The 26,115-nt window shown below is 47.5% G+C and overlaps 1 protein-coding gene across 1 annotated transcript in view; it reads right to left on the reverse strand.

The window, feature by feature from the left end:
* Positions 1-13,488: 13,488 nt before the first annotated feature.
* Positions 13,489-26,115, reverse strand: part of AATF (apoptosis antagonizing transcription factor) — a 102,900-nt gene continuing 90,273 nt past the window's right edge. Inside the window, exon 12 of the mRNA XM_045986188.1 lies at positions 13,489-13,830. Within this exon, the coding sequence (XP_045842144.1) occupies positions 13,767-13,830 (64 nt within the window). The 3' untranslated portion in view covers positions 13,489-13,766. The remainder of the gene's footprint in view (positions 13,831-26,115) is intronic.

The raw sequence follows: 26,115 nt of genomic DNA on the forward strand, positions 1-26,115 counted from the left end.
GCTGAGCAGAGAGCTTGATGCGGGGCTCAATACCAGGACTCTGGGACATGACCTGAACCGAAGGCAAAGGCTTTAACTCACTGAGCCACCCAGGCGCCCCAAGCCTCAAAATCTTTCATGGAATCCTAATTTCTGTAGAATCTGCATATGCCACAGCAAACTTACAGAAAGCTGCAACCGCCAGTGATACAGCAAAAACGACAACAATATGAAATCACAGACGCTTGGCCAGAACAGAAGGCCTCACACCTGAGGTTTCATCAAAGCACTGGAAGTCATGGTAGTTACTGTCCTCAACACCAACCTCAAACCCAGCGTCCTTCCTAACTGATACAGAAATAGACGGCCCAACCAGACTTCAGTTTAAAAAAAGGGTCAGGGGTGGGAGGTTGGGGGAACAGGTGGTGGGTAATGGGGAGGGCACGTTTTGCATGGAGCACTGGGTGTTGTGCAAAAAGAATGAATACTGTTACGCTGAAAAAATAAATAAAATGGAAAAAAAAATAAATAAAAAATGGAAAACATAGTTGAATAAAAAAATGAAAAGACTGCATGAAGCAATAATTATCTTTGTATTGGGGGGTTTATAGCATATAAATATAATATAAATATAAATAGTTGTAATAAATATTACAACTATGCAAAGTAAAGGGAAAACAAATTGATCTATATTAATCTCAAATATCCCTGGTGGTTAGGATTCAGTGCTCTCAAACAGACTGTAATGTAATCCCTGGAACCACCAAGAAAAGGACTTAAAAATATGTGGTAAATGCAAATCACATATCTAATAAGGGTTAATATGCAGAATATATAAAGAACTTCTACAATTCTGAAGGGTCAGGGGTGGGAGATTGGGGCAACCTGAGGGTTTTGAAGGGTCAGGGGTGGGAGATTGGGGGAACAGGTGGTGGGTAATAGGGAGGGCACGTTTTGCATGGAGCACTGGGTGTTGTGCAAAAAGAATGAATACTGTTACGCTGAAAAAATAAATAAAATGGGGAAAAAAAAAAAAGAACTTCTACAATTCAACAAAGCCCCAAATAACCTGATTTTAAAATGGGTATATGACTTGAATAGATACTTCTCAGAAGATTATAGACAAGGGCCAACAAGCATATAAAAAATGCTCAACATCACTAGTGATTAGAGAGACACAAAGTGAACCACAATGAATTACAGACAATAATGTTGTAATACCCTACTGTGGTGAGCATTTTGTAATGTAATCATTGAATCACTGTGTATACACCTGAGACTAATTTAATATATATCCACTACACTTTAATTAACTTTTATTTTTTTAAATTTTAAAGCCTTGGAAATATCCTGGTCAAAGCAGGAGGGTTGATCATCCTACCGAGAGAGTCGTTCCTAGAGGTCAGCATCCTGGGTGTGAAGAACATTATGGAGAGTGAACTTAGAGGAGAAATCAAGAGATACACACTACGAGGCCATAGTAAATATTTATACATTTGAATAAAACACCATGATTATCTTAAAAATTGACAGACATAAATAAAAGAAGAAATAGAGAAGTCAGCAACTTAAACTTCCATCCTAAGAAACTGGGAAGAAAAAAAAAAAAAAAGAACTAAACCCAAAGCAAGCAGACTGGAGTAAAAAATGAAGATGAGAGTGGTAACTAATGAAACAGGAAAAAGAAAGCAATAAATAAAACCAAAAGTCAGTTATTTGAAAAGATCAACAGAAATCAACAAACAAGTAGAAAGAAGACACAAATTCCCAAAATCAGGAATGAAAGAGATCTTGCTAGTGACTTTTTTGAAATTAAAGGTATTATAAAGGAATATTATAAACAACTTTATACCAATAAGACAACTTACATAAAATGAATACATCCCTAAAAAGACACCATTTATAAAAACTGACTTGAGGGGCACCTGGGTGGCTCAGTGGGTTGAGCCTCTGCCTTCAGCTCAGGTCATGATCCCAGGATCCTGGGATCGAGCCCTGCATTGGGCTCTCTGCTCAGCGGGGAGGCTGCTTCTCCTTCTCTCTCTCTCTCTCTCTCTCTCTCTGCCTGCCTCTCTGCCTACTTGTGATCTCTGTCAAATAAATAAATAAAATCTTTTAAAAAACTAGTAAACCAAATCCAGCAACATATTAGAAAAAAATTATGTATCATAGCCAGGTGGGATTTTGTCCCAGGAATGCCAAGTTAATTTAACATCCAAATCAATTAATGTAATATACCATATAAATAAAGGACAAAAACCACATGATCATCTCAATAGATGCAGAAAAAACATTTGGTAAAATTCATCACCCATTCTAAATAAAAATTCTCAACAAACTATGAAAAGAAAGGTATTTCCTCAACCTGATAAAGGGCATCTATTAAAAAAAAACAAACCTAACATCATACTTAATAGTGAAAGATTGACTACTTTTCCCTCCTAAAATCAGGAACAAAGCAAGAGTGTTGACTCTTGTCATTATACTCAGCATCATACTGGGAGTTCTAGCCAGTGCAATAATTGCTAAATAAATATTACAGGCTTATAAATTGGAAAGAAAGAATTAAAACTATCTTCATTCACAGACAGCATGATCCCAGGGGAGGAATGGGTTTTTAAAAATTAGAGTAAACATATTCAGTAAAGTCACAGGGTACAAGATGAATATACCCCCCCCAAAAATCAATTTTCTTTCTATATACCAGTAAAGAGCAATCCAAAAATAAAACTATAAAAATATCCATTAACAATAGCATCAATTATGGTAGAATACTAATGAAGAAATTTAAGTGCAAGATTTATACACTGAAAATTAGAAAACACCATTGAGAGAAACTGAATATAAATGAAGTAACATTCCACGTTCATGGATTGGAAGACTCAATGCTGTTAAGATCGCAAATCTCCCTAAGATCTATGGTGTAAATGTAATTCCCATCAAAATCCCATTAAGCATTTTTATAGAAATTAACAAATTTATACTAAAATTTATATGGAATTGTAAAGAATCCAGAATAGCCAAAACAATTTCGATAAAAATTTGGCAGACTTAAACTATCCATTTTCAAAACTTCCACCAGTATAAAATCAGGCAAATAGTATGGAACAAAATTAAGAGTCTAGAAATAAATCCTCACGTTTACAGTCAACTGATTTTTGACAAAGGAATCGAGGCAATTCAATGGGGGGAAGAGAGTCTTTTCAACCAAGGGTACAAGGACAACTGGATATGCATATGCAAATTCATATTTTTAGACCCTCACACCATAGACAAAAACTAACTCAAGATGGATTATAGGCCTAAATGTAAGTTTTAAGACTACAAAAGTTCTGGAAGAAAACAGATGAGAAAATCTTTGTGACCTTGAGTTGGGCAAAGATTTCTTAGATATGACCCCCCAAATGCAAGTGATAATAGAAAAAAAAATTGATAAATTACACCATCAAAATTAAAAACATTTGTGATTCAAAAGTTAGCATCAAGAAAATAAAAAAAGAGGGGCGCCTGGGTGTCTCAGTTCCTTAGAGCCTCTGCTTTCAGCTCAGGTCATGAAACCAGGGTCCTGGGATCAAATCCCACATCAGGCTCTCTGCTCAGCAGGGAGCCTGTTTCCTCCTCTCTCTCTGTCTGCCTCTTTGCCTACTTGTGATCTCTGTCAAATAAATAAATAAATAAATAAAAAGAAAATGAAAAGAGTACCAAAACTAGTCTAGGAGAAAATATTTTGCAAATCTTACCTGATAAAGGATTTGCATTTAGAATACATAAAGAATTCTTTTAACACAGTAAGACAAGCAACTGAATTTAAAATGAGCAAAACTCAGTTGGTTAAGCTTCTGACTCTTGATTTCAGCTCAGGTCATGATCTCAGGGTTGTGAGTTCAAGCCCTGCATCAGGTTCTGCACTCAGTGGGGAGTCTGCTTGTCCCCTCCTTTCTGCTCCCACCCCTCCTCCCATCCCCCCCCAAACACTCTCTAAAATAAATACATCTTTTAAAAAAATAAAATAGAAAACAAGCAAAAGATTTGAATAGACATTTACCAAGGAAGGTAATATGGTAATATGGATGACTAATAAACATGTGATAACCATCTCACATCATCAGTCACTAGGAAAATAGAAATTAAAGCCACAAGAGTCCATTGCTTACTAGAATGGGAAGAACCCTAAGACAGACAGTAACAAGTATCCAAGCAATGTGGAGCAACTGGAACGCTCACATGTTGCTGGTGGGAATGCAAAGTGGTGCAGCCACTTCGGAAGACAGTTTGGCAGTTTTTTAAAAAGTAAAACACAAGTTTACCATATGGCCTCGCTATTCTGTGCCTTGGTATCTATCCAGGAGAAATAAAAACATGTCCCGCAAAGACTTGTATTTGTTTGTATTGACTTTGCACACAAGAGCCGAGATGCAGAAATAACCCAGATATTCCTAAATGGGTGAGCAAATAAACCAAATGTGGCGCCACAGCGTGAGGATGCAGCGGTCCAGAGAAACAACCCAGCGACGTGGGCTATGACAAGGATGAACCTTATGCTCAGTGGCAGAGGCCAGGCATGCGGGCGACACAGGGTAGGATTCTTCCTACAGGAAACACTCAGAAAAGACAGTTCCTGAGCTGCGCAGAGCAGATCAGCCACCCTGTGGAACGGCACACCAGCACGGAGTTACGAGCTGGGCTGATGAAAATGTTCTAGACTCAAGTGGGTTGATGGCTGCAGAAACTTACTAAGAAATCACAGAATTGGGCATTTGCGGTGGGTGAACTTTACAGTACATAAATCACACCCCACTATGAAAACTGTGAAAGTCTATAACCCGCAAAGGGCAGGAGTGCACGGACCTCACCAGCAACACCCAGATGCCTGCCTCCTGCCTTTGCACCGGTGTCCACAGCTCCTCCTCCAGCACCCATGGTTCTCCCTGCAGAGATCCTCCCCGACGCCCAGGGCAGTGTTCACATTTAGCTCATGGCATGGCTCCGGAGAGGACGGTCTTCCTGCCTGTCCTCCCACGGGACCCAGCTGGATCTTGGGACCAGAGAACCAAGACCATCTGTGTCGAAGCTCACCCCACCCGCCACACCGTGAGCTCCCACATGCGAATTGTGAAGTCTAAACTTCTACTGCGCAGACAAGCACAGAAATGGACCCTGGCAACTTTTAAGTTAATTGAGTTACAAAATGATCATTTTAGGATCAAAGTCATTAAAACAGCTGCTTCTATGACCCATCTTATTTATCATTACCTTTCGTCAAAATCTACTCTGGTCTGCCACCCTCTGGTCTAGCCCAACCACACCCTCCCTGTGCCCGAAAAGCCTCGCATGGGGGGTGGTAAGGGGCTCGGTCACCGGCAAGCAACCCTGACCTTAAGGATACCTGGCACCCACCCACACATTTCCGAGTAACAGGGCAGAGGGATCCTTGTTCTGGGGTCCCGCACAGTTTCTGTGGCCTCCAGTCCGGTGGGGGAGACCCTAAAGCAGCCAGATTGTGCTTGGCCAGCAAGGAGCTCCCTTTGGATGCACTGCCAGCAGGGAGGGAACCGGGAACCACACACGCCTAACGCTTGTCACAAAGGCAGAGCCCTCCCACCCCGCATCCAGGCAGCAGCGGGGCCTGTCTTTGGCAGAGCACCAGGCAAGGGCCACCTGGCTGGGGATCCTGGTTACTGGCCCCCGGAGGCGCACCGCTAGTGCAGGGAAGGTGCCTTCCTGACCACACGGGCTCTGGGCTCTGCCATGGACTTCTGCCCCGGCGCTGGGATGGCTTTGCGCTGTTGGCAGCAGGCGCTACCTCCAGAACTCTTTTCACTATTCAAAAGTCACACACCCAAACCAGGGCTAGGCACACACAGAAATGCAATATTGGGAGGCGGGAAGTCCTCAACTCCAGCGACGCATCTAAAACTCTACCCTAAAATATCTGCATATTAAACTACCAAGGACAGTTGAGCTTTCAAAGGGAGAAGATCAAAGTGCTGTCATCTTTTAATTTAATCCTTTTGTTGCATCAATGGTCTTAAGAGGGATGAGAGAGATCAAAATAAAAATGGAAACAAACTATATCTTTGTGGCTGTTGTGTTTTAGTCTTTTTTTCTCAATTTGGGCCACAAAATAGGTCAGCTCCATTACTGATCAGCCTTCCCACAAATATTTAAAACAAATTGAATTGCACACCCAATACCCATCACAATTACACCAGGCACAATAACTAAATTAGCAATTCAACAAAATAATTGGAAATGCGATTCTCTCTATTCCACCAGTCTCCCTCGAGGGTTTAGCCGATCTATGGGGGAAAACTCAGCTTTCCTAATTCTGCAGCTAATTAGAGACACACTTGTAAATGAAGTTGTTTGTCTTAAAGTTGAAATTCTCATCTGGGGGGTGGGGGAGAGGGAAGGAGAGAGGAGAAAGTCCTTCCACTCTGGAGCAAGTGTATAAACAGGTAGAGGGAGCAGCGCCTGGGTTCTAATTAGCAGCCGTATGGGCAATTAATAGAACACCGCTATTTACCATCCCTTCTCTGGAAGGGAACAACTTCAGAAGAGCCAGCCTGTCTGGAGAGAGGCGCGCGCTGGTGATGGCCCCGGAGCCCCGTGTGCTGCAGGGGGTGGCGCCCCACCAGGACTACGGGGAGGGTCCGGGGCAGAGCCCAGCTCCTGCACGGGCTCTTCTGTTTGGACCAGGGAGCCCCAGGGACTAGGGGAGGCTCCCGGGCCAAACAGACTGTCCCCCTCTGCTGGAGGGCCGTCAGGGCGCCCCAGGGACCGTTGGCGCGGGCATCCCGCCGTCCAGAGGTGGCAGTCTACCTTGGCCCACTTGTTCAGGCCACTCTTGGAGAAGCAATCTTGAGGTTTCAATTAGGCTGTCCTTGGCCTCTTTTTGCTCCTTCAGGAAGGAAAATCTCCATTTAATTATGTAACAGAGAACTAGGGCTTCCTTTTGTCCCCTCTTACCCTCCTTCAGGAAGATCAGGATGTGACTCTAAAATGCACCCCCCCACACAGGACTCCAAAGGCTTGAGGTCACGGTCATGGCGTTGGGTGTGTGGGGGGGGGCTCGGTCCCCAGGTGGTAGCCAGGAGCTCCTCTGGGCTGCGCACCCCCCCGGGAACAAAGGCCTGACCTTACCAGCAAGATCAGCCCATGAAACAGTGGGCCCAGGGCCTGGGGAAGCCTCGGTTCCCAAGCTCCTCGGAGAACATCACAGCACCCAGGTGGGGGGTGAGGCCAGACGAGGAGCCTGCTAAAATGCTGATAAGTAAATTCAAAAGCACCTGCTCCTTACTGCTTATCTCCTCGAACAATGTGAACTCGGGAGTTATCACATTTTAAGTGTTCCGTATTAGCCTTACATTTAGCTCTTAAAACCAAGTGCAGCGCGCTACAACTTTAAAGGACACAAGAGTCAAACTGGAGCATAAGTTGAAGGCAGCGGGGGAGTCCATTCCTCGCCTGATCCCTCGGGAGGAGGGGTGAGGCCAGGCTAGCCTCCCAGGAAACCCCCCGCCACTCTGGGCACCCAGGCAGGAAGCCACTGCCTTCACACCCCCTTTTTATACCCCAGCTCACAGCCCAGCCACCCCAAAGTCTCAAGCAGGCCCTTGTGCTCACATACCTGGTGGGCAAAGGAAGACACTGGGCCGCTCTGTCCCAGGGCTCGCGGAGGGCTTGCTGCCCCATCCGTTGACAGCGGACTCGTTTCAATGCTGGTGCTTGCTGTGACTTGCAAATGGTTGGGAGATACTTGTCTAGACCGCAGCTCTTGGACATAGTAAGCCATTAGCCACCCTGCAAGGGCCCAAAGCTAATGACTAGTGTGTGCAGAATGATAGGGTTCCAGCCCCATCGTCCCAGAAAGTTCTACTGGGCAGCACTGGTTTAGATGTTCTGGACATAGCGAGGGCTAGAAGAGGCTTCTCCTGGGCGCCGCAGAACCCCCACGGAGAGTGGGACGCTGGGAGCTCGACGCTGCCCAGGCTGCGGAGGGGCAGAAATCACGGGGCAGCGGGCTTATTGCTCCGGGCTCCAGAATCAGCCACACGTGCCTACGAACACACGCCTGGTCACCCGGGGCAGGACTCTGGGCCAGACTGCGGGGCCCCGGGGAAGTGCCCTCCTGCCAGGCTGCATTCTTACCCGGGGCAGCTAGAACCTTGGAAAGTGGTGCCAAGCCTGGAAAGGAGCTGGGAGCCTGGCCTCCCAGGAGTGCCCGCCAGGATTAACAGAGGCGGTTCCGGAGGCGCTAAGGGCTTTGATCAGAATCAAGATGGAGCACGCAGACCTTTCCAGTGCGGGGGAAGAGACAGGCACCCAGAGACTGGGTCACCCGCTCCCACAGCCCTTCGCTAAGCCTCCACCAGGGTCTGGCACACGGTGCGAAGTCCAGGACGCCGCGTAAACGAACGCGAATATCTTTGCGCCTTTGCTGAACCCAGGTCTCCGCAGCTGCCTTTACTTGGACACAGCGGCCGGAGAGGAGCGCAGCTGAGCCTCATCTTGCTGAGTAGAAGCCGGAGGCCTGAGGTTAACCGGCTTCCCCAAAGTCAAACCCGAGCAGGTTTCATTTCTAGGCCAGGATTCTTTCCGCTCCACCTTCTGTTCCTATCTGGGCTTTACCGGGAACGCCACACACCCCACTCCTGGACTAAGCTGTGCCCCCAAGTCTCTGCAGGAGCCCCTACGGTGGGGAGGGACAGGCCAGGAGGAGGGGGGGGAGGAGGAGGAAGGGCCTCACCATGGGCAGGCGCCTGCCAGTCAGAGCGGCCCCAGCTCATTTCCAATCCAGTCACAAACAGGAAGGTGGGGTGGGGGATGAGCAGGGACCCTTATGTGTTACTGTCACCGTGCCTGTTGGGGACCTTATATTCCTCTTCTACCCTATCAGCGATGTGGGATTGTTGGTGGCTGGTTGGTTGGTTGGTTTTTTTTTTAAAGTTTTTAAATTTTCTTTCCCGAGAATTCAGTGTCCTTGACCTCGACAAATGAATGGAGAACCCTGAACCGATGGAAATAAAAGCAGCAAACTTCTCAGGAAAATAAATGCTGGGGCAGCAGCACCCTAGAGGCAGACCCCCCGGTGAGGGGTGCGGGAGGAGCCCGAGGCAGGTGAGGGGCACCCCCTTCCGTGCTTCTGCCGCCTCCCTGTCCAGAGCAGGGGCATGGCCGGGACAGCTGTGCGCAGGGGTGGGGGATACAAATCAGGGCGACAGGGACCCCCCCCCCACCATCTGGACTCAACAGAGAAGGAGCAATTATTTGGGGGATATTAGGAAGAAAGGGAAAGTGAAGAAATATGGAAAGAAAATGAGGTAGATGAGCTTTAAAAACACCACTAAGGCAAGCGCAATGTAATTCCTCACACAAGGGTCCCCACTACCCAAGCACACACATACATTTAAAAGTAAAAACACAGACTGAGGTAGAAAACAAGGTTCATCTGCTTGAGATGAGACTCGCTGCTTGGATTTGGGTGTAGTAAGCACGGGGACACAGGGCCGCAGAGGCAGGGCGTCGCAGAGGGGCGGCCCACAGCCCGGCCCTGACACGGCTGCACGTCTATACCCGCGGCCCGCCGGCCTCCTGACCTTTGGCTTGTCTGCAAAGCTTGCTGAGACAGGTGGCTGTGTCACTTGTGAGTCTGGCCCAGGGAGACTTTGGATAGTGGCATCACTACATTCCATGGACACTGACTGCTATGTCCCTGGGGAGCGGTTCCAAGGGTGATGACGAATGTCACTTTTGGATTCATTCAGTGCCTCGAACTCAGCTCCCTCCGGGTGGAATGGTGAGAGGTGAAGAGGCGGTGATCTTGGAGAGCTCTTAGCAAGTACCAGGAAAACCAACCTCTGAGAGGAAACAATGCTTCTAAGCTGGGGATGCTCTCAGGGTTTCCGAATGATGACCCTGGGCGGCGACCCCTGGAGGGACTGGCTACCCAGCAAGGACCATATAAGCAACGAGAGTGCACAGCCACGGGAGGGGAGGGAAACCCACCTGAGGGATCCCCAGGATGAAGACCCTGAAAGCAGCAAGAGCCTAAAACTGTAGGGGAGAGTGGAGCAGATTATATTCGATCCAGCGGGCAGAAAAATGATAGGGGGCTGAGGAGAGAGATGATGGTGTCACTTTCTGTTTCTCCATCTTTCATGGGAGCATCTTAAAACACATTATAGGCCACAGCTCTTTAATCCTCCCAGAGGAGGATGCTGATTTGTAGCGCTCCCTGGGGGGCAAGAAAGAAACCCCAGGATCAGGCTCCTGGACCAGTCTTCTCTCTGCCTCTCCACACCCTTTGCTGCAGAACCACAGGGCCTACGGCGAGGCAGCAGTGGACAGGCTGCTGAAATAAGCCTTCGTAATAGGAATCAAGAGCCTTCCCAATCATTCTCTCCCCTCTTTCTCGACTTTCTCGACTCTTTCTCTCCCCTGATCCATTTTACTGCTAAAAATATATGCCCAAAAAAATTTTTTTTAAGATTTTATTTGAGAGGGGGAGAGAGAGAGAGAGAGAGCATGCACACGAGTGGGGGAGATGCAGAGGGAAAGGGAGCAGATGACCCCCTGCTGAGCAGGGGTCACCAATGCTGGACTTGATTCCAGGACTCTGGCATCATGACCAGAGTCGAAGGCAGACGCTTAGCCGACTGAGCCACCCAGGTGCCCCGAAAAAAAATTATTTCAAAAGATGATAAATGAGCTTTATGCACAAATGTTAGACAATAACATTATTCATAATGGCAAATAGTTGTTAACAATTAAATGTTCAACTACAGGGAATCTGGCTAAGTGCGAAAGATACAGGTCCCAAATGGAATTCTTAATTTGCAATTAAATGACTTAAAAGGTATCTGTAAAACATGAAAATAATCTTTTACTGTACTATTTTTTTTACCGTATTATTTTTTAAGATTTTATTTTTTTATAAGGTTATTTTTCTAAAAATATTTATTTGATAGAGATCACAAGTAGGCAGAGAGAGGGGGAAACAGGCTCCCCACTGAGCAGAGAGCCCCATGCCCGGCTCGATCCCAGGACCCTGAGATCATGACCTGAGCTGAAGGCAGAGGCTTAACCCACTGAGCCGCCCAGGCACTCCTAAAGATTTATTTTAGAGAGAGAGAGTAGGAGGAAGGCAGAGGGACAGGGAGAGAGAATGTCATGCAGATCCCCTGCTAAGCACGGAGACCGACATGGGACTCAGTCATGTCGCAGGACCCTGAGACCATGACCTGAGCTGAAATCCAGGATCCGACGCTTAACGTGACAGAGCCAGCCAGGCGGCTCTGAACTAAGTAACCTCTACACTGAACGTGGGTCTCGAACTCACGACCCTGAGCTCCACAGTCACATGCCCCTCTTTCACTAAACTATAAATATTAACATGCAGGATACTATGTACCTACCAGTGGTTTCCAACTTGGGGGGGGGTTAGGTGGAGAGGGAGGTGTGCCCACGTGAATATATATTTTTTTCATTGTTTTTAAAAAGACTGAGTAGAAAATTTCAAATAGTCTAAAGTAAAAACAAAAAGTCTCCCCCTGCAGCTGCCCCCGGGGGTGGGGAGAACAGGCGGGGCCACTCCACACCACAGCTGCCCTGACAGGAAAGACGGCCCTGGAGTACTGAACTGTGAACACCCAGAGGTGGGTATTTCTGGGTGACAGGATACTGGCCAGGACTTCTTCTTACCTGTCCCTTCTACTTTTCTGTGGTTAGTTGTTAGAGTAAAATAATCTAAGGCAAGAAAGCAGCCTCCGTCCTCTGTCGTGAGGGGAGGGGCCCACTGCCTGCTTCCCAGCCCATGGCGGGTGGGGGGCGCTGCCGGGTGCGCTGCTGCGAGTGTTCTGGGTAGCTCTCCAAGGCCGGTGGCTCCGGGCTTCGTGCGTGCAGTAGTCAGCTGGGCAAAAAGAAAATAAGCAAACTCCACACAAAAGGGAGGAATGCTTCAGTCAACACTGAAAAAGGGCCCTGGATGGAAACTCGTGATAACAGTTCTCACCTCATTTGAAAATCAGCATTAGCTACCAAAATGTAAAGTATTAGTTTTATTAAAATGCAAATCAATCAACTAATCTGTCTTTCTAGTAACAGTTGAATTGCAGTATCCGTGTCAATTAAAATAGTTTCCAATTTATTCTTGGCTGGAAGGAGGGTGGTCTTCTGAATTTTAAAATGCAAGCCTCTCTTTACTGAAGATTCTGTCCTTTCTCATCTCTCCTGATTTTAATTCATTTTAATTAAACACGTTGGACTCCAAATATCTTGAAGTACCTGTTCAAATCTTTTTCTTTATCAGGTCAAGAGTGACTGTGGCAAAGATTCGATCTCTTCAGGAAACGGAGGTTAGCGGCAGGCTCACCGGAAGTCCCGTATTAGGAGTTTACTTACTGCTGCTCTAATGTGCACGATTCGGGCTCCTCGGGCTAGGTGGACAGGATTGGATGTTCTCCATTTTAAAAAGTGATCATTTTGAAGGGAGTAAATGTGGGGGAACTCTATTCCTGTTGATTGATCTTTTGGGTAGCTGGAGACACACTGAAAATTAAACATTTCCCTGACAGTCAAGCCCAAGAGGTAAGTGCTGAGACCAGAGAAACAAATCATCACATACGAAGGTCCAATTAATGTCAGATGGAAAAACCTTCCTCCCCCTGTCCAGCCCGTCCTGAGCCCAGCAGACGCTCTGATACTCACACTACAGCGTGAGGCCAATCACAAGCAGGACTCGCTGCACCTGGAGCCCAGCCTCTAGGCCCCGCACGTGGCCCCCAGACACTGAGGCAGTACGACACGGGGGACTCCCGGGTACCCAAATCTGTCACTTGGTTCTGACATTGCAGAACAGTATCAGAACGTGACGCTAATAATAGTGACTAGTTCTGCACCACAACTGAATGCGCGTTTCTTCTCGAATTCCACAGCTCCATGTAAAGATGTGGGCAAAGGAGCCGGGGCGGTCAGCAGTGAGCGCCGGACGCACGCATTGCTTATGTGAGATAATCTTCATTGCATACTGACCACAGCAGGCCAATAAATCCCCCTTATGGGGATTTAATTTCCAGCTTTTGACCTTTGCATGAAAAACAAGTGAATCATTTCCTCCTGCTGGATTTACACCAGAGCTCGTCTCAATAAAGTGATTTAGAAATGGTGAGACTGGAAAAGGACTGTGGAAGAAATCTACAGGGCAAAGAGGAGGAAATGAGAAAGAAGTCAGGGAGCTGTATTTGTGACACACAGGCGGATGCTTCCAAGTAACAGAGTCTCCTGGGCACAGTTCATGGGTTTCTGGGGATTCCCTGCTCCTCGGAGCCATGAGCCATCACCAAACATGACCTGCCCAGTAAGTGGCATCCTGGCTTCCACGAACTTTGTATCGTGAGAGGAGGCCCTGTGACTAGAAAGTGAAAACCGTCCCCCACAAAGCTGTCCCTCCACCAGAGCTCTCAAGCTGACTGACTCCATGCTGCCTAAGACATCACGCGCATGGCCATGGCCGTAACAACACGGTTTATTTGCGGTGGTGAACGAGCGTGGGGCACGAGTCCCCAGCAAACTGAAGCACGGGGGACACGCACACTTGACTCCAGGCTTCCTGGGACTTATTAGGCATGTGCTCTAAATCCCCCACCAGCTCAGGCCTCCCCAACTAGCCCAAAGTCGTGGGCTGGTGGATTCCTGTGTTTTGGGATGGCGAGTGGGTGCATGGTGTGTCCGCCTGTCCGTGTGTCCAGGTCCCCGCCTCGGGCCTGCAGCAAGAGCGGTGAGTGCGGTCAGTCCCTCTGGCCTTCGTCAGGAGGGCGGAGCTGCCCAAAAAGAGACCGATACAACTCAGTCCTAGAAGACAAACAAAACAAACTGGTAAACATACTGGTTCCCTTTTCAAGGTTCAACAAGCACTGAGAAGCCAGGAAATGTCCCCTTGGTTTCTTCAATGGCCAACACAGCCTGGTAATTAAAAATGCATCCCGCAGCCCTTACTCACAAATACAAAGGAAGGTAAAACCTGGAAGCAGCCAATCAAATAGTAAAATATGTAAATAGTCCGGTGTGGCTGGATACCTGTCTCCAGGGAATGAGTTTTCTATAAGTTTGCCCTTTACAGACAGGCTCTTCAAGTAAGAAAACAAGATTGAATATTTTAATAGGATGTATGAGACTGCTGCATGACGAGGAGGATTCAATCAGACATGGGATGTAGGGGGATATGATTTAGTTTTCATATATTTTCTTGGACTTGGCAGTACTTGAAAAACAATGAAAATGACCTGGCAACAAGATTCCAATTACTATCACATGTGCAGCTGTTTGGTGGTGGCACCAAGGTTCTCCCCCACTCCCCTGGCCCCTTTTATCTATTTTCAATCTAATAAGTAATTCGATTGGCTAATTTATTTCTAGAGCTGGACTTCGAAATTCAGAAAATGATAATATGCCAGGGTCTGAGGTCTCTGAAAATAAAGTCTCCTTTCCAACCTCTGTTTCTGCTGTCAAGTGCAACACACACACGCAACAACCCACCCAGCCCAAGTTCTCTGTCAAGGCCTGGAAATATAAAAGGGGTGGGCTGGGGTCTCTCCTGCCCTGGTCATGGGAGCACCCAAACAAGGTCCTGCGTGCAGAGAGCGCAGATTCCCCCTGCAGAGATGTGAGGAGGGTGGCGAGCCACGAGGGAAACACGGCCAGCCGAGGCAGGTGACCCACAGCTGCCCCTGCAGGAAGGTTGCGCCACTAACCCCCACAGAGGGAGGCCAGGCACACATGGCTACGGTCATGGGCCAGCCAGGGAACCGCCCCACAAGAAAGCTGTGCCTGCTCTGTTTTATACTTCCAAGAGCTCACCCTAAAAGACAGCCTGCCATCCGGGCTAAGAGAATAGGCTTATAAAAGTGCCCTCATTACCCGAGAGCCATCTTCAGCAAATCTGACTTTCCAAACAACAAAACACCAAACCACCACCCTTCAAACAGCTATTTCGGGTTAACAAGGCTGCAACACAAAAACTTCTCAGTCTGTGTATGAAGTCAACCTGCGAGGGTGGTAGGGGGAAACAGAGGTGCCATCGTGAGGAAGTCCAGCAATAAAAGCAGCATATTAAGACCTCTAGAAAGGGAAAAATTCCTAAAGAAGAAACCGCAGTCGCCCAGAATGCAGCCTGACCCTTTCGTGCAGGAGACCACAAGGCAGGCAAAGAAGCGCAGGTGTACAAACGGCAGGTCTCCAGGATGATCACAGAGATTTTACCCAAGAATTCGCCAGCAGCTGCCCCTGAGCTGTGGACCAGATCTGTGGCCCAGAGACAAGGCCACAGCCTCACCTGGAGCTCGGCTCTTTTGTTCCTCCGGCCAAGCACACCTGCCAGCCTGCACCGGCCAGCCCACAAGTACAAGCTGGGTGGAAGGCGCTTCGGACCAGAGGCCAACAAGAGGCATGTGGCCTCGCTTTCAGAGGCCGAGGCTTCCAAATCACCAGCTCCATCACCCGGAGGACAGCTGGGCCCAGCGTGGGCTTCCCGGGATCTCACGGTGGCCTATTTGCCCATAAGTACAAGTCTCTCTGGTCATTTCCACACACAAAATGAAATGGCATGGAGGGGAGAGAGGCCAGGACAAAAAGGACAGTCTGGCTTTAGGGCTGCGCAGGCTGGTGAGGGCCCCGCTCGCCAGCCCGTCATTACCGCCACCAAGGGGCTCTGCTCAGCGCCCAGCCCCGCGCCAGTTACCGGCCGCAGCGGGGTTCACGTGTCAGGAGCGCCGAGTGAAATGCTGAAACCCATGTTTTGATAGAACATCATTTCACACTCAGGTGGACAAAGCTGACAAACACATGCAGCTGTTCATGGCGAAGCAACTTGGAAGGCTGAGGGGTCTGGGATCTTTTAAAACAGTTTGAGAGAGACACACACACACACACACACACACACACACACACACACACACGAAGAAGAAGGGATGATTCCAGTCTAAGACCTCCAATGTCACTGCAGCTCTGGGCCTTCCTCAGTGACCGGCTCTACCCCCACAGCATCTTAAACTCTCCTGCTCCCACCCAGCCCCGCCCCGTCCCCAATTCCAGTCTCACCATTGCTGGCCAAGAGTAAGGTGACAGCCTCCAACTGATGTTCCTGTTCCCCCTTCGCCCCGCTCTCTGTTTCTCAGCCCCAACGGGACACCACACCCCCCCAAAAGCACCTCCAGGATGAAGGCCCCCAGCGCCAACTGGTCTGCTCTGTGTGGCTCCAGCACATGGTTCCCTGCAGAGGCTCTTTGTGGTGGCCCGTGGGGCGGGCAGGGGGACAACGCAGCCGCAGCCTGGGCCCCGAATCTGTCTGCCCACCTCCTGCAAGAGTTCTACAACACCACGCAGCCCCCTCACACACACAATTTTTCTCAATAAATTTACTAGTCACAAAGGACATAATTATCAGAGTCTTGTGAATACTAACTTCTGGAATAAAAGTTGCTCATCTCTTCTGTAAAGCACCCGATGGGATGTTCACGCCATTCTGACTTGATACCGATCATCGTTCACTTAAATAACATATAAACATACACTTCCACTTGGCAATTTTACAGCTTTCTTTCCTTTTTTAAACTTGTATTTCCATTTGATTTTTCCCTACAGATTTTTGTCCTAATTGTTTTATGCCTGAAAGTCTTTTATTGATCAACCTATTACACTTCTTGGCCACAAAAAATAAGTATGCAAATTGAAACACTTTTTATGAAATTTCAGAAGTTGAAAATATTTTCATTTCTTGACACCGTAAGGCTTTAAGTAATTAAAAAGGTACTCTGGATTGTGTCATTATTACACAATTATTATCGGGATACAACAGACATACACAACAGTTCAATAAAATGTATTATAATTTTGGTGAAAATTTATTACAGTAACTGTGTAAAACATTGCTGGAACTGCACGCCTTCATAATATGGACGGGGCCAGTCACGCACCCATGGTGAACAGTATTTATCGCCAGAATGAAAGAACGCTCAGCATCCAGGCTTTTTCTGTCGGTTCATCATGTGGACAAGCAGACAGGGACAGGGGAGTTTTGTGACACCAACGTCCCCCAATTCTTTTGATTCCTTCTGAATTACCTGCCCCCCAACATCACATAGTGATCTACCACCAAACACTGTTTTAATGATGTGCCAGCTGACAGCTCAATTAGGCTGTCTTGCAGCTTTGTCGGAAATAAAGCCCTGGAACCCTCGGAGCCACAGGGCCTTGTCACCTGGTGCCAGCGCCCTCCGTCCTCAATTCCCGCCCGCCTCAGTGCTGTGAGGCACGCCCCTGCTTGGTGCCCGGAGTGGAAACCCTTCAAGTCGAGAAGACTCAGGGCCCGAAGCACAGCGTCCCCCACACATGCACACACGCACGTGACATGGTGCCAGTGCTGAGGGAAAGGGAAAGGCGTTTTCACAGAAAAGGAACCTGTCCATATCCCTTTCCCCATCCTGAGGAAAACAAAACTAAAAATAAAACTGGGTGATAAAAAGGCACCATGGGATAGAGGGCTGGACTGCCTTCTGCCACTCGGAACATCTCCCCCCGCCGCAGCATCCTTCCTAACCGGGATTTAGCCATGCAGAGAAGCTCAACTATCAATCCTTCAGGTTAACCTTGTCTCCATCTGATTCTCTAGGGTAAGTGTATAGTTTAATACTTGTGGTCCCCTTAAGGCTATGCATAATGAACTTGGTTAAAAAAAAAAAAAAAAGCATAATTCCTGCTCCCTATCACTTCAAGAATCAAGATTTGAATCACTGAGCTGAAATACCTTCCCCCCTGTTACCCTTCCCCCACACTCCCGGCCTCACTGGCCAGTGGGAATGTCCACTGTGGAAAATGTATTAATGTCCATATCATGCAGGAGAATAACCTACGGAGTAATTAACAAGACTTGGACCTAAGGTAGAAGGTCGATAGCAGGGGCCCTTCCTTGAATTAAAATTTAACTTACCCTTTATTGCAACCTACAAAAGCAAGTAATGAGCACTAACATTTTTATTTCTTTTAAACTGTCATTTAGGCTGTAGAGGGGATAATTACCTATCTCTAGTGTAGTAAGGTTTTATAACCCTTAGTGAGGCATTTTCTAATTTAATATTTTTACTATATTATCATAAAACCTGTTTCTGGAAAAAAAATGATCATGGATTAGCAGCCATTTTCCATAAAGACAGAATATGTGTGTGTGTGTGTGTGTGTGTGTGTGTTGGGATTCAGCTTATTTATGACCCGATTCTTCTGATGAGACTCAAAGTATGGCAGCGGAGGGGGCCACAGAGTGCAATCACTGGGGCGGAGGGCGAGGTTGGAGCAGCCTGGTGAGGTGGGGACAGGCAGCGCCCGCGGGGAGACTGCAGCCCCCAGACGCTCCTTTCAGTTCTCCCCGTGCTCCTCCCACTGACTGCGACAGAAACCAGAGTCGTCCATGCTGCCGTCGGGGCAGTCGGCACAAAGCGGCCCATCACACCTGCACAGGATCTGTGCGACCTTTCAACTCACCAGGTCAGGGGCCTGCAGAACCTGGGTCCAGGAGGCATACTACATTGTCCCCAGACCCCAAAGCTGCAGAGCCAGACCTGAGCTCTACCTACCTGTCCCCATGGCCAGAGGCAGGCAGAGAGCAAAGTACAGGGCACTCTCCGAGCCAGTGCTGCAGTCGGGGCTGCGAGCTGGGCCTCTGAACAGACCGCTGGAGACCATAGCGCTGCTCTCCCGATTAGACTCCCACACGTCATTTGGCCTTGACTAATCTGAAACTGTTTGTTTGTTGCTTCGTGGTGTGTGTGTGGGGGGCTCTTCCTGAGTACCCAGACACATCCCAGGGTGCGTCGTGGTCCTTCCTCCTTGCACCGGCCCCGTCCCCACACAGCCCGTGCCCCCGCCCCTCGCCTGGCACTGGCTCCCTGCAGGGCCGTGAGAGAACCGCAGGATGCGGGAGCACACAAGAGAGCTTCCTCCCGCCACGGAACCCGCATGAACCCAAATCCTTAGGGGTCAGTGCAGGAAGCGTGGGAACAGCAATTCCTGTGGACCGGCAGGGGCTCGGGTGACAGACACCTGCACTGGAGAGTCACTGGTGATGCTACCGCTGCCGGTAGCCTTTGTGTTCTCCCTCACCTTTGTGTTCTGGGAAGAGCTGACCTCCTAGAGCCGCAGAGGCTGACAAACATGATGAGGGGGGGCCCCGCCTCACACCAGCCCCCTGAAGGCCCCGCGTGAGCCTCGTCTGGTTCTGGGGCAGCTGGGAAGGCCCACACAAGAGCAGAAGCACCTGCTGGGCTGGCCTGGCAGATCTGTTCCTCACGAGGTCCAGAGAGCCCGTTCCTTCCCACTGAGACAAAGCCGGGAGAGGCCCCAACGCTCAGGCCCTTGCGCCCTCCCTGCCCAACGCAGCCCTGCTGGTCCAGAGTGGGCAGGACGGGGCTCCATCTCCCCACTGCCCTCAGCGCACACTTCCCCTGCCCTCACGGGGCTTCGGCTCTCCCTGATGGGGACCCAACAAGACATCTTGCCAATTCTCACTAGACACACACCAGTGACCCCAAACAAAGGGACCCTGTGGAGCCTGACCCTCTGAAGGCTTCATGGTCAGCTCCTCAAAACATGAGACAACAAGATGGTACCTTCCTTTAATCTTTCATTCCCTCTGCTTTCTCTGACCCAGAGCCATTCTACTCTGTATCAGTGACTTTACAGGTGAGACAAAGATGCTTGAGAAATGCTGTGACTCAGCAGGGGAAATATACCAATCCACATGGCAAGCAACTGCCCTGCTCGTTGGGGGCTGAGGCAGAGGGTAAACCTAGCCTGTCCCAGGAAAAGCATCAGAGGCAGGGACATGTGCTAGAACCTGTCTCCAAGAGCAGACTGTTAGGGACGCAAGCCAAGGGAAGAGACACATGCAGCTCTTAGGACAACATAGAAGATATGACAGTAGAAAATTTAGGATTCCTGAAGGTAGCCAGGAGGTCAGCACTTAACTCTCCCTTGCTCTCCTCCCAACATCCCCTGGCAACAAAAAGTGGGTCACAGGCTCCCTTCCTGATATCTCATCACAATTCCATACCAACTCCCGCCCCCTCCCACGGCCCTCCCCTCACCCCCAAGAAATGAGGTGAAAAGAAAAGAAAGCAACCTTTTCTTACCTAGGGCTTATTTCTTAACAGGATCAAGTTAGAGCAAAGTAGACAGGACTCGGAGGATGCCCACATCTATGGCTAATTACCTAAATCTGGAGACAAGGCAAGTCTCAAGCAGCTGCCCAAATCCGCCACGAGGTGGCAGTACACGACGGGGTTCTAAGGCCTCGGCCAGTGGCTTGGCTTCCAGCAAACTGCACCCGTAAATTACCTTGTGTGTCTGCTCTCATCACCATCTTCCCCACGCTTGAAGGAGACTCTAGAAGGTCTGTTCCAATTCGCTCTTTTGGTCGGGTCAGAACTAGGTCCTTCAAACCTCTGCAAATGCTTTTAGCCCTGCAGCTTTAAATTACAGATGGTGACATGTGGCCTCTGGCCTGTCTCCTAAAGATCAGACAGACTGAAGATTTATAAATGTTCAGAGAAGCGGGTTGAGGGCCCAAACAAAGGAACTGAAAGGCTCAGGAAAGTAAGGAAAGGGAAGAAGGCCAGGGAGAGACGGCACGAGGACTGAATTCTACACAGGGTTCCTCGCTCGGACTCCTTCCTGGTTCCCAAGTCAGCTACACTCACTTTGCTTGAACAAAGGAAGAAAAATACTTGAAACTTCTGTCATCCCTACCACCAGCTTTAAGTCTTTCAAATTTTTCTAATGAAAAATAATTTACCTTGGTGGACCAGCTAAAAAAGGGCTGCTGGTGGCCGGGGATGGGAGAGGACACTGGAACTCTAGACAAAAGGGATGTGGCCTCCCTTCCTGTGCATTAATATTCCATACTCCTGGGATGATTTCCACTTTCACAGTTTGACTGTTTTATAACAGATTTGATGCGAGAGAAGACAAATGGCCTCGCTCAGGAAAGACGACAAATCATCTCACCGCTTTTAGCAGGGTTTTCTCTTTATTTTTATTTATTTTGATTCTGTGGCTGGGCTGCAGAGCTCTCTGCCTTGCTGGAGATGTTTAATATTAACGTCAGGCCCCCGCGATCCCGGCAATAGAGTTGGCCGGTGTTGTGTTTACGGTTTTGTGACTGCTGGCTTCAGGAAGATGAAGCTCCTTGTTCAAACAGCAGCCCCTCTCACAGCTCCTGTTAAAAGCCCGGGGATGCTTCACTGCTTAGACGTGAATCACTTCCTCCAACCGCACTGAAGGGGATACTGACATGCGAGTTACATTTGTGTCCCTATCAAGGCTGCTGCCCCACGACCCAGCACCTGGGGGGGCGGTGTGTGCTTCATCTCTCAGCTTCAGTTGAAATCCTAATTTTGGGGAAATTAGTGACGGTGTTTACTGGCAATACACAGTTTTAGCAAGGATTTCTATGACTCCTGGTGATCAGCTGGAGAACTTGTTTAACTAGAAAGCCCTGTACCACTCCCAACAAAAAGAGTGTGACCAGGGAGCACACAAACACCAGGCGCCAATCCTGAAGGAGGGGTATAAGGTACCAGCAGGCCCTCGGGGCCAGGCTCCTCGCTGCTGACCCCCAAGTTCTGACACTCTCTGCCCTGGGGTGTTGTGTTCAAGGATGTTGTGTTCTCCTTTGCTCCTCCTCCCTCTTTGTCTTTTTCATATTCCTCCTGGCCAGGAGTGTAGGCCTTCTTCTAGCTTCTGTTCTCTGCCCTCCTCTCTGGCCTCTCCCACCCTCCCCTGGCAATCTCATCCAGGCCCTCGGCTCTAACAAGCACCATGGCTGAGCTCTGACGCCCTCACCTAGGCACTGTGCCCCCTGGCCCTGCAAGGCGACGCTGGCTGTCACCTAAACCACCATCCGTTAATAATGACAGCAAAGTCTTTGTCATTCACTGTCATACTTAGGTGCTTAATGGCATGTAGCTCCGAGTTACAGGTATCCACACCCCATTTTCTGATTCAAAAATAAAATACACCCTGAGACAGAGCTCTGGCTTGAACAGTTTACTTATATTAGTTGACAGAATGAAAGCAGATGCCCTCCACCTATCAATCTTTTCTGGGTTCTAGTAGGATCCTTCAAAGAACGACTTTTTCCTCTCCTCTATAAATGGGAAATTTGGGGGAAAAAAGGTTTGTCCCAGACATCTGCCACGTCAACCTTCCCCAGGAGCAGTAACCAGGACCCCGCAGCCTCTAGGTGTCCGCAACACGGCATCTCCCCCAAGCTGGGTCACCAGCCAGTCACCAAAGCCAGCAGTTTGATGACCTTGGTCAGCAAGAAGACTGGTTTTAAAAAGCCTAACTGCTAAGTGCAAAATGATAGTTTGCATCTCTGCCCCAGGCAGCTGGTGGGATCTGTTCTGTTGTATAGCTGTGCCTCCCCAGTAGGCCTGGGAGGTAGGCGAGGAGGTGGTGTGCTGCCAAGTGCGTGTAGGAGAAAATGTGTATCGATCTCTTCTTTCTTATAAAGGAGCACAAAGCGCTGAAGAACAATCGTGCGTCTCTGCAGCATCTCACATTCCATGTGAGACAAAGGCCCAGCCCCCACCAGGCTGAGAAGCAGAAAGGGGAACTGCACAGAGTGGCAGTCTCCTGGGTGTCAGCGGTCGCCATGCTGTCCAGGTCCACTGCTGGGACTCCAAACACCTCAGGCTACTAAAGCCTCCCCTGCCTCTGATCAAGTAATTTCCCTCACTGGGCTGATGCTGCCTCATCTATACAGGAGAAGAAAGAGCCTTCAGTCTTATTTACCTTTTAAGTGAAGGTGCCCAGAGGGTAAAAGAGTTAATGTTTATAAAGTGTTCTGCTCCCCAGAGGGAGACAATGGATAAAACACAAGGTGTGGTTATGGCTCATTCAAGACCTCATTTCCAGGGTAGTTAGTAATAGCTTCCCATTACAAATGCAGCACTTCCCAGCACCTTGAACTCAAACTACAATGAGGCAATGCCCTTTATCTAAATACCCTTTTTTGGTTTGACACTTACTATCAATACTAAGAATAACAAACGTAACCAGGGACTGTTACACCTTGCTAATGCACGTCCAGAATCCATTCTACACTGTTTTCTTCTTAAACCACACCAATCCCGAAAGCAATCCAAAAAACAGACCTAAGCTGTAACTGGTCATCACAGAGCCCTGTCTACAGTCTCCATGTTTCCATAGTAACTAATAATTTGTAGGCAGGCCACCAGAAAACAGACCCAGTGTAGATCCCACAGCCAACATAGACAGGAGGAAACCTCCTACAGAATACAAAGTTCGTGGTGTGTATTCTTGGAAGAGAGAGAAATTCAAAAGTGTTCGTGAAAGATCTTTCCCCAAGGTTCATCCTCCATAAAAATGACCTCAAAAACTCTCTACATAAAGGGTTGGGAACAGTAAGTCCCAGAGCTAGACTCTTCATTCCCGGTGCTCTTCCAACATGGCCAAGGGCTAAGAACAATATGGAACTGGCGCTTGAGCGGTGCCATGTTTCGGTATGGAGAGGGAACCCATAGCTAACTAGGGGCATGACCAGGCAGAAAGCACAGTATGCGATTTGGACAGGTACAGGGTGCTAGGGGAGCCGGGGAAAGGATATTAACGGAGTTAGAGGATTTGGAGATTTCGGTAAGAGAGGCAAAAGCGTTTGTTCATCTGTCTTATAGGACTGTTTGCAAAAACAGTCTTACCAGCAAGTTGTAAATAGATTTATAAGCTGAAAGCCTTCAAAGACATTTCAGACAGAAGACCTACAGCCAACTTTTTTCAGGTTTGCACAGAAATGGGTATGTTTGTGCTGAAGGCAAAGGGATGATACAGTATTTACCCATGTGAAAACATACATTTTCTTTATTTAGATTTTTGTACAGATTGCATTTAAAATAGTCCTCAGAAACAAAAAACTTTAAAGAACATTTTGTTCTCGAGACTCTCATGAGCAAGGACTATTTGGGCTTCATAAAGAAGGAGACGAAGCCACAGAGGAAAGCCTCCTCTGCGTCATGCCGTCTGAGCGCCGGGGCAAAATGCACTAGCTTCGAGAGCCTGACATCAGCTGGACATTATATGGTTTTGCAAATAATACTCGTACTACCAAAATGTTATACAATAAGGCAAGACAGAACTAGAATCAAAATATATTATTCCAAATGTATGAGCATAAAACTCTGATACAAAACCAAATATGGGATTACAGTAAACATATACACACTACTTTGACTTACAAGTTAAACGTTTCTTTTTTTCCCCTAAAGTTTACTTATTTAAGTGACCTCTACACCCAATGTGGGGCTCAAACTCACAACCCTGAGATCAAGAGTCACATGCTCTCCAACTGAGCCAGCCAGGTGCCCCATAAGTTAAGTGTTCTAGCGAGAAGAAAACACCCATCAAGTGCTTTTGTGGGCTGTAATAAATAGCATTAATGGAGAACAAATAAAGTAGGGGTTCAGGGAAGTGTGAGCCCCTCAGCTCAGTATGAAATGGGGAATCTCTCGGGAAAGGCTGGTGTTGTCAAGGACTATGAACATCCCAACAGGCAGGGACCAAGGTGGGGAAGGGGTGAGGAGGCACCCCGGGTTAAGTAAACAGAATGAAGAGAGGAGAGCGCAAGGAGTGGCTGGGGTGTAGGTGTTGTGGGGACAGCACAAGGGTGCATACTGAAACATGATGAGGGGAGAAAGGGAGCAAAGCCTTGAGGCGCAGGGTCGACAGTACTGGTTCAATTCTATAGACAATGAGGACTACTAGCATGCTTGAAGTGGTGTTCTAGGAAGGTCTTACTTGGCAAGGCACACACACCTGATTAGATCAGACTGGGTGGTTAAGAGACTGTTGGTGCAACAGTCCATGTGGGGAGTATAAAAAATGGTTTGACTCAAAAAGAGAGACAGATAGTACAGACCACGGAACATATATTAACAGGCAAGCAAAATGGGAAAAAATCTGCAAAAAATATGAACCATAATACATAACCATAATAAAATTCATACAAATTGCAAAGCAAAACTAAAACCCAAAAGAAAAATAATGGAATGATAAAGCAGAAATATGAATGATTAATAAATACACGGACTCTTCAAGTTTACTATCATATGAGAAAATAATCATTACTTAGTTCAGTGCCTAACACAGTGTAGGTCAGTAAAGTGTCTGTCAGTTGTTATCAACTTACAAAAAAGAAAGTAACTTTTAGCACATCAAAACAGAAAATACTTTTGAAACATAACCCTCCGTATTACTAAAGGTGTAATGACAAGCCCCAGCTAGCAAGGGAGCAGGGGCATGTAAATTAGTACAAATGATCGAGAATCATGAGAAAGTTACACCTCTGACCCAAGAACTGGCCTTCTAAGAATCGATTCTAAAGACACAGCAAGACTTAAAATGTAGATTTCTGTACGAAATATGTTCACTGCAGTATTACTTAAGCAGAAACGACCTAAATGTCCAACAGTATTTCATAACTGGATATTATAAAGTTATTATAATGTCTTTAAAAACTTAATGGTGTTAAAATGCTTATAACATAAAGTTAACCAGGAAAAGGGATTCAAACTTATATATATATATATAAATAGATATAGACCTTTATAAAACACATACACACAAAAATTTTGCAAGAAAACATAAAGTATTAACATTCAATCTCGATAGCACGTAACAGATGAATTTTTCTTTGTCCTTTCTGTATTTTCTAAATTTTCTTCCATATGCATGTATTGTTTTTATTACAGGAAAAAAAAGAAGATACCGTCTCTAAGGAAAGGTGACAAGTACCCAAATATGGCAGAGGTAGAACTATAAGGGCAAGCTACCTGAATACTCTAACTCAGGTTTCAAAGCTGCCTATAAGGTTTAGGGTCTTTGTAACCAGATGAATGGTGTAAGCATAAGAGCAGGTCCGGAAGTTCAGTGATTCATACTAAGATGTGAATGACTTGTTAGGCAACCCCCCACCTTTTAAAAAGCTTCTCTATTTTACTTTATTATTATTTTAAAGATTTTATTTATTTATTTGACAGAGAGAGATCACAAGTAGGCAGAGAGGCAGGCAGA

Source organism: Meles meles, chromosome 18 (genome assembly GCF_922984935.1).
Source record: "Meles meles chromosome 18, mMelMel3.1 paternal haplotype, whole genome shotgun sequence".
Lineage (NCBI taxonomy): Eukaryota > Metazoa > Chordata > Mammalia > Carnivora > Mustelidae > Meles > Meles meles.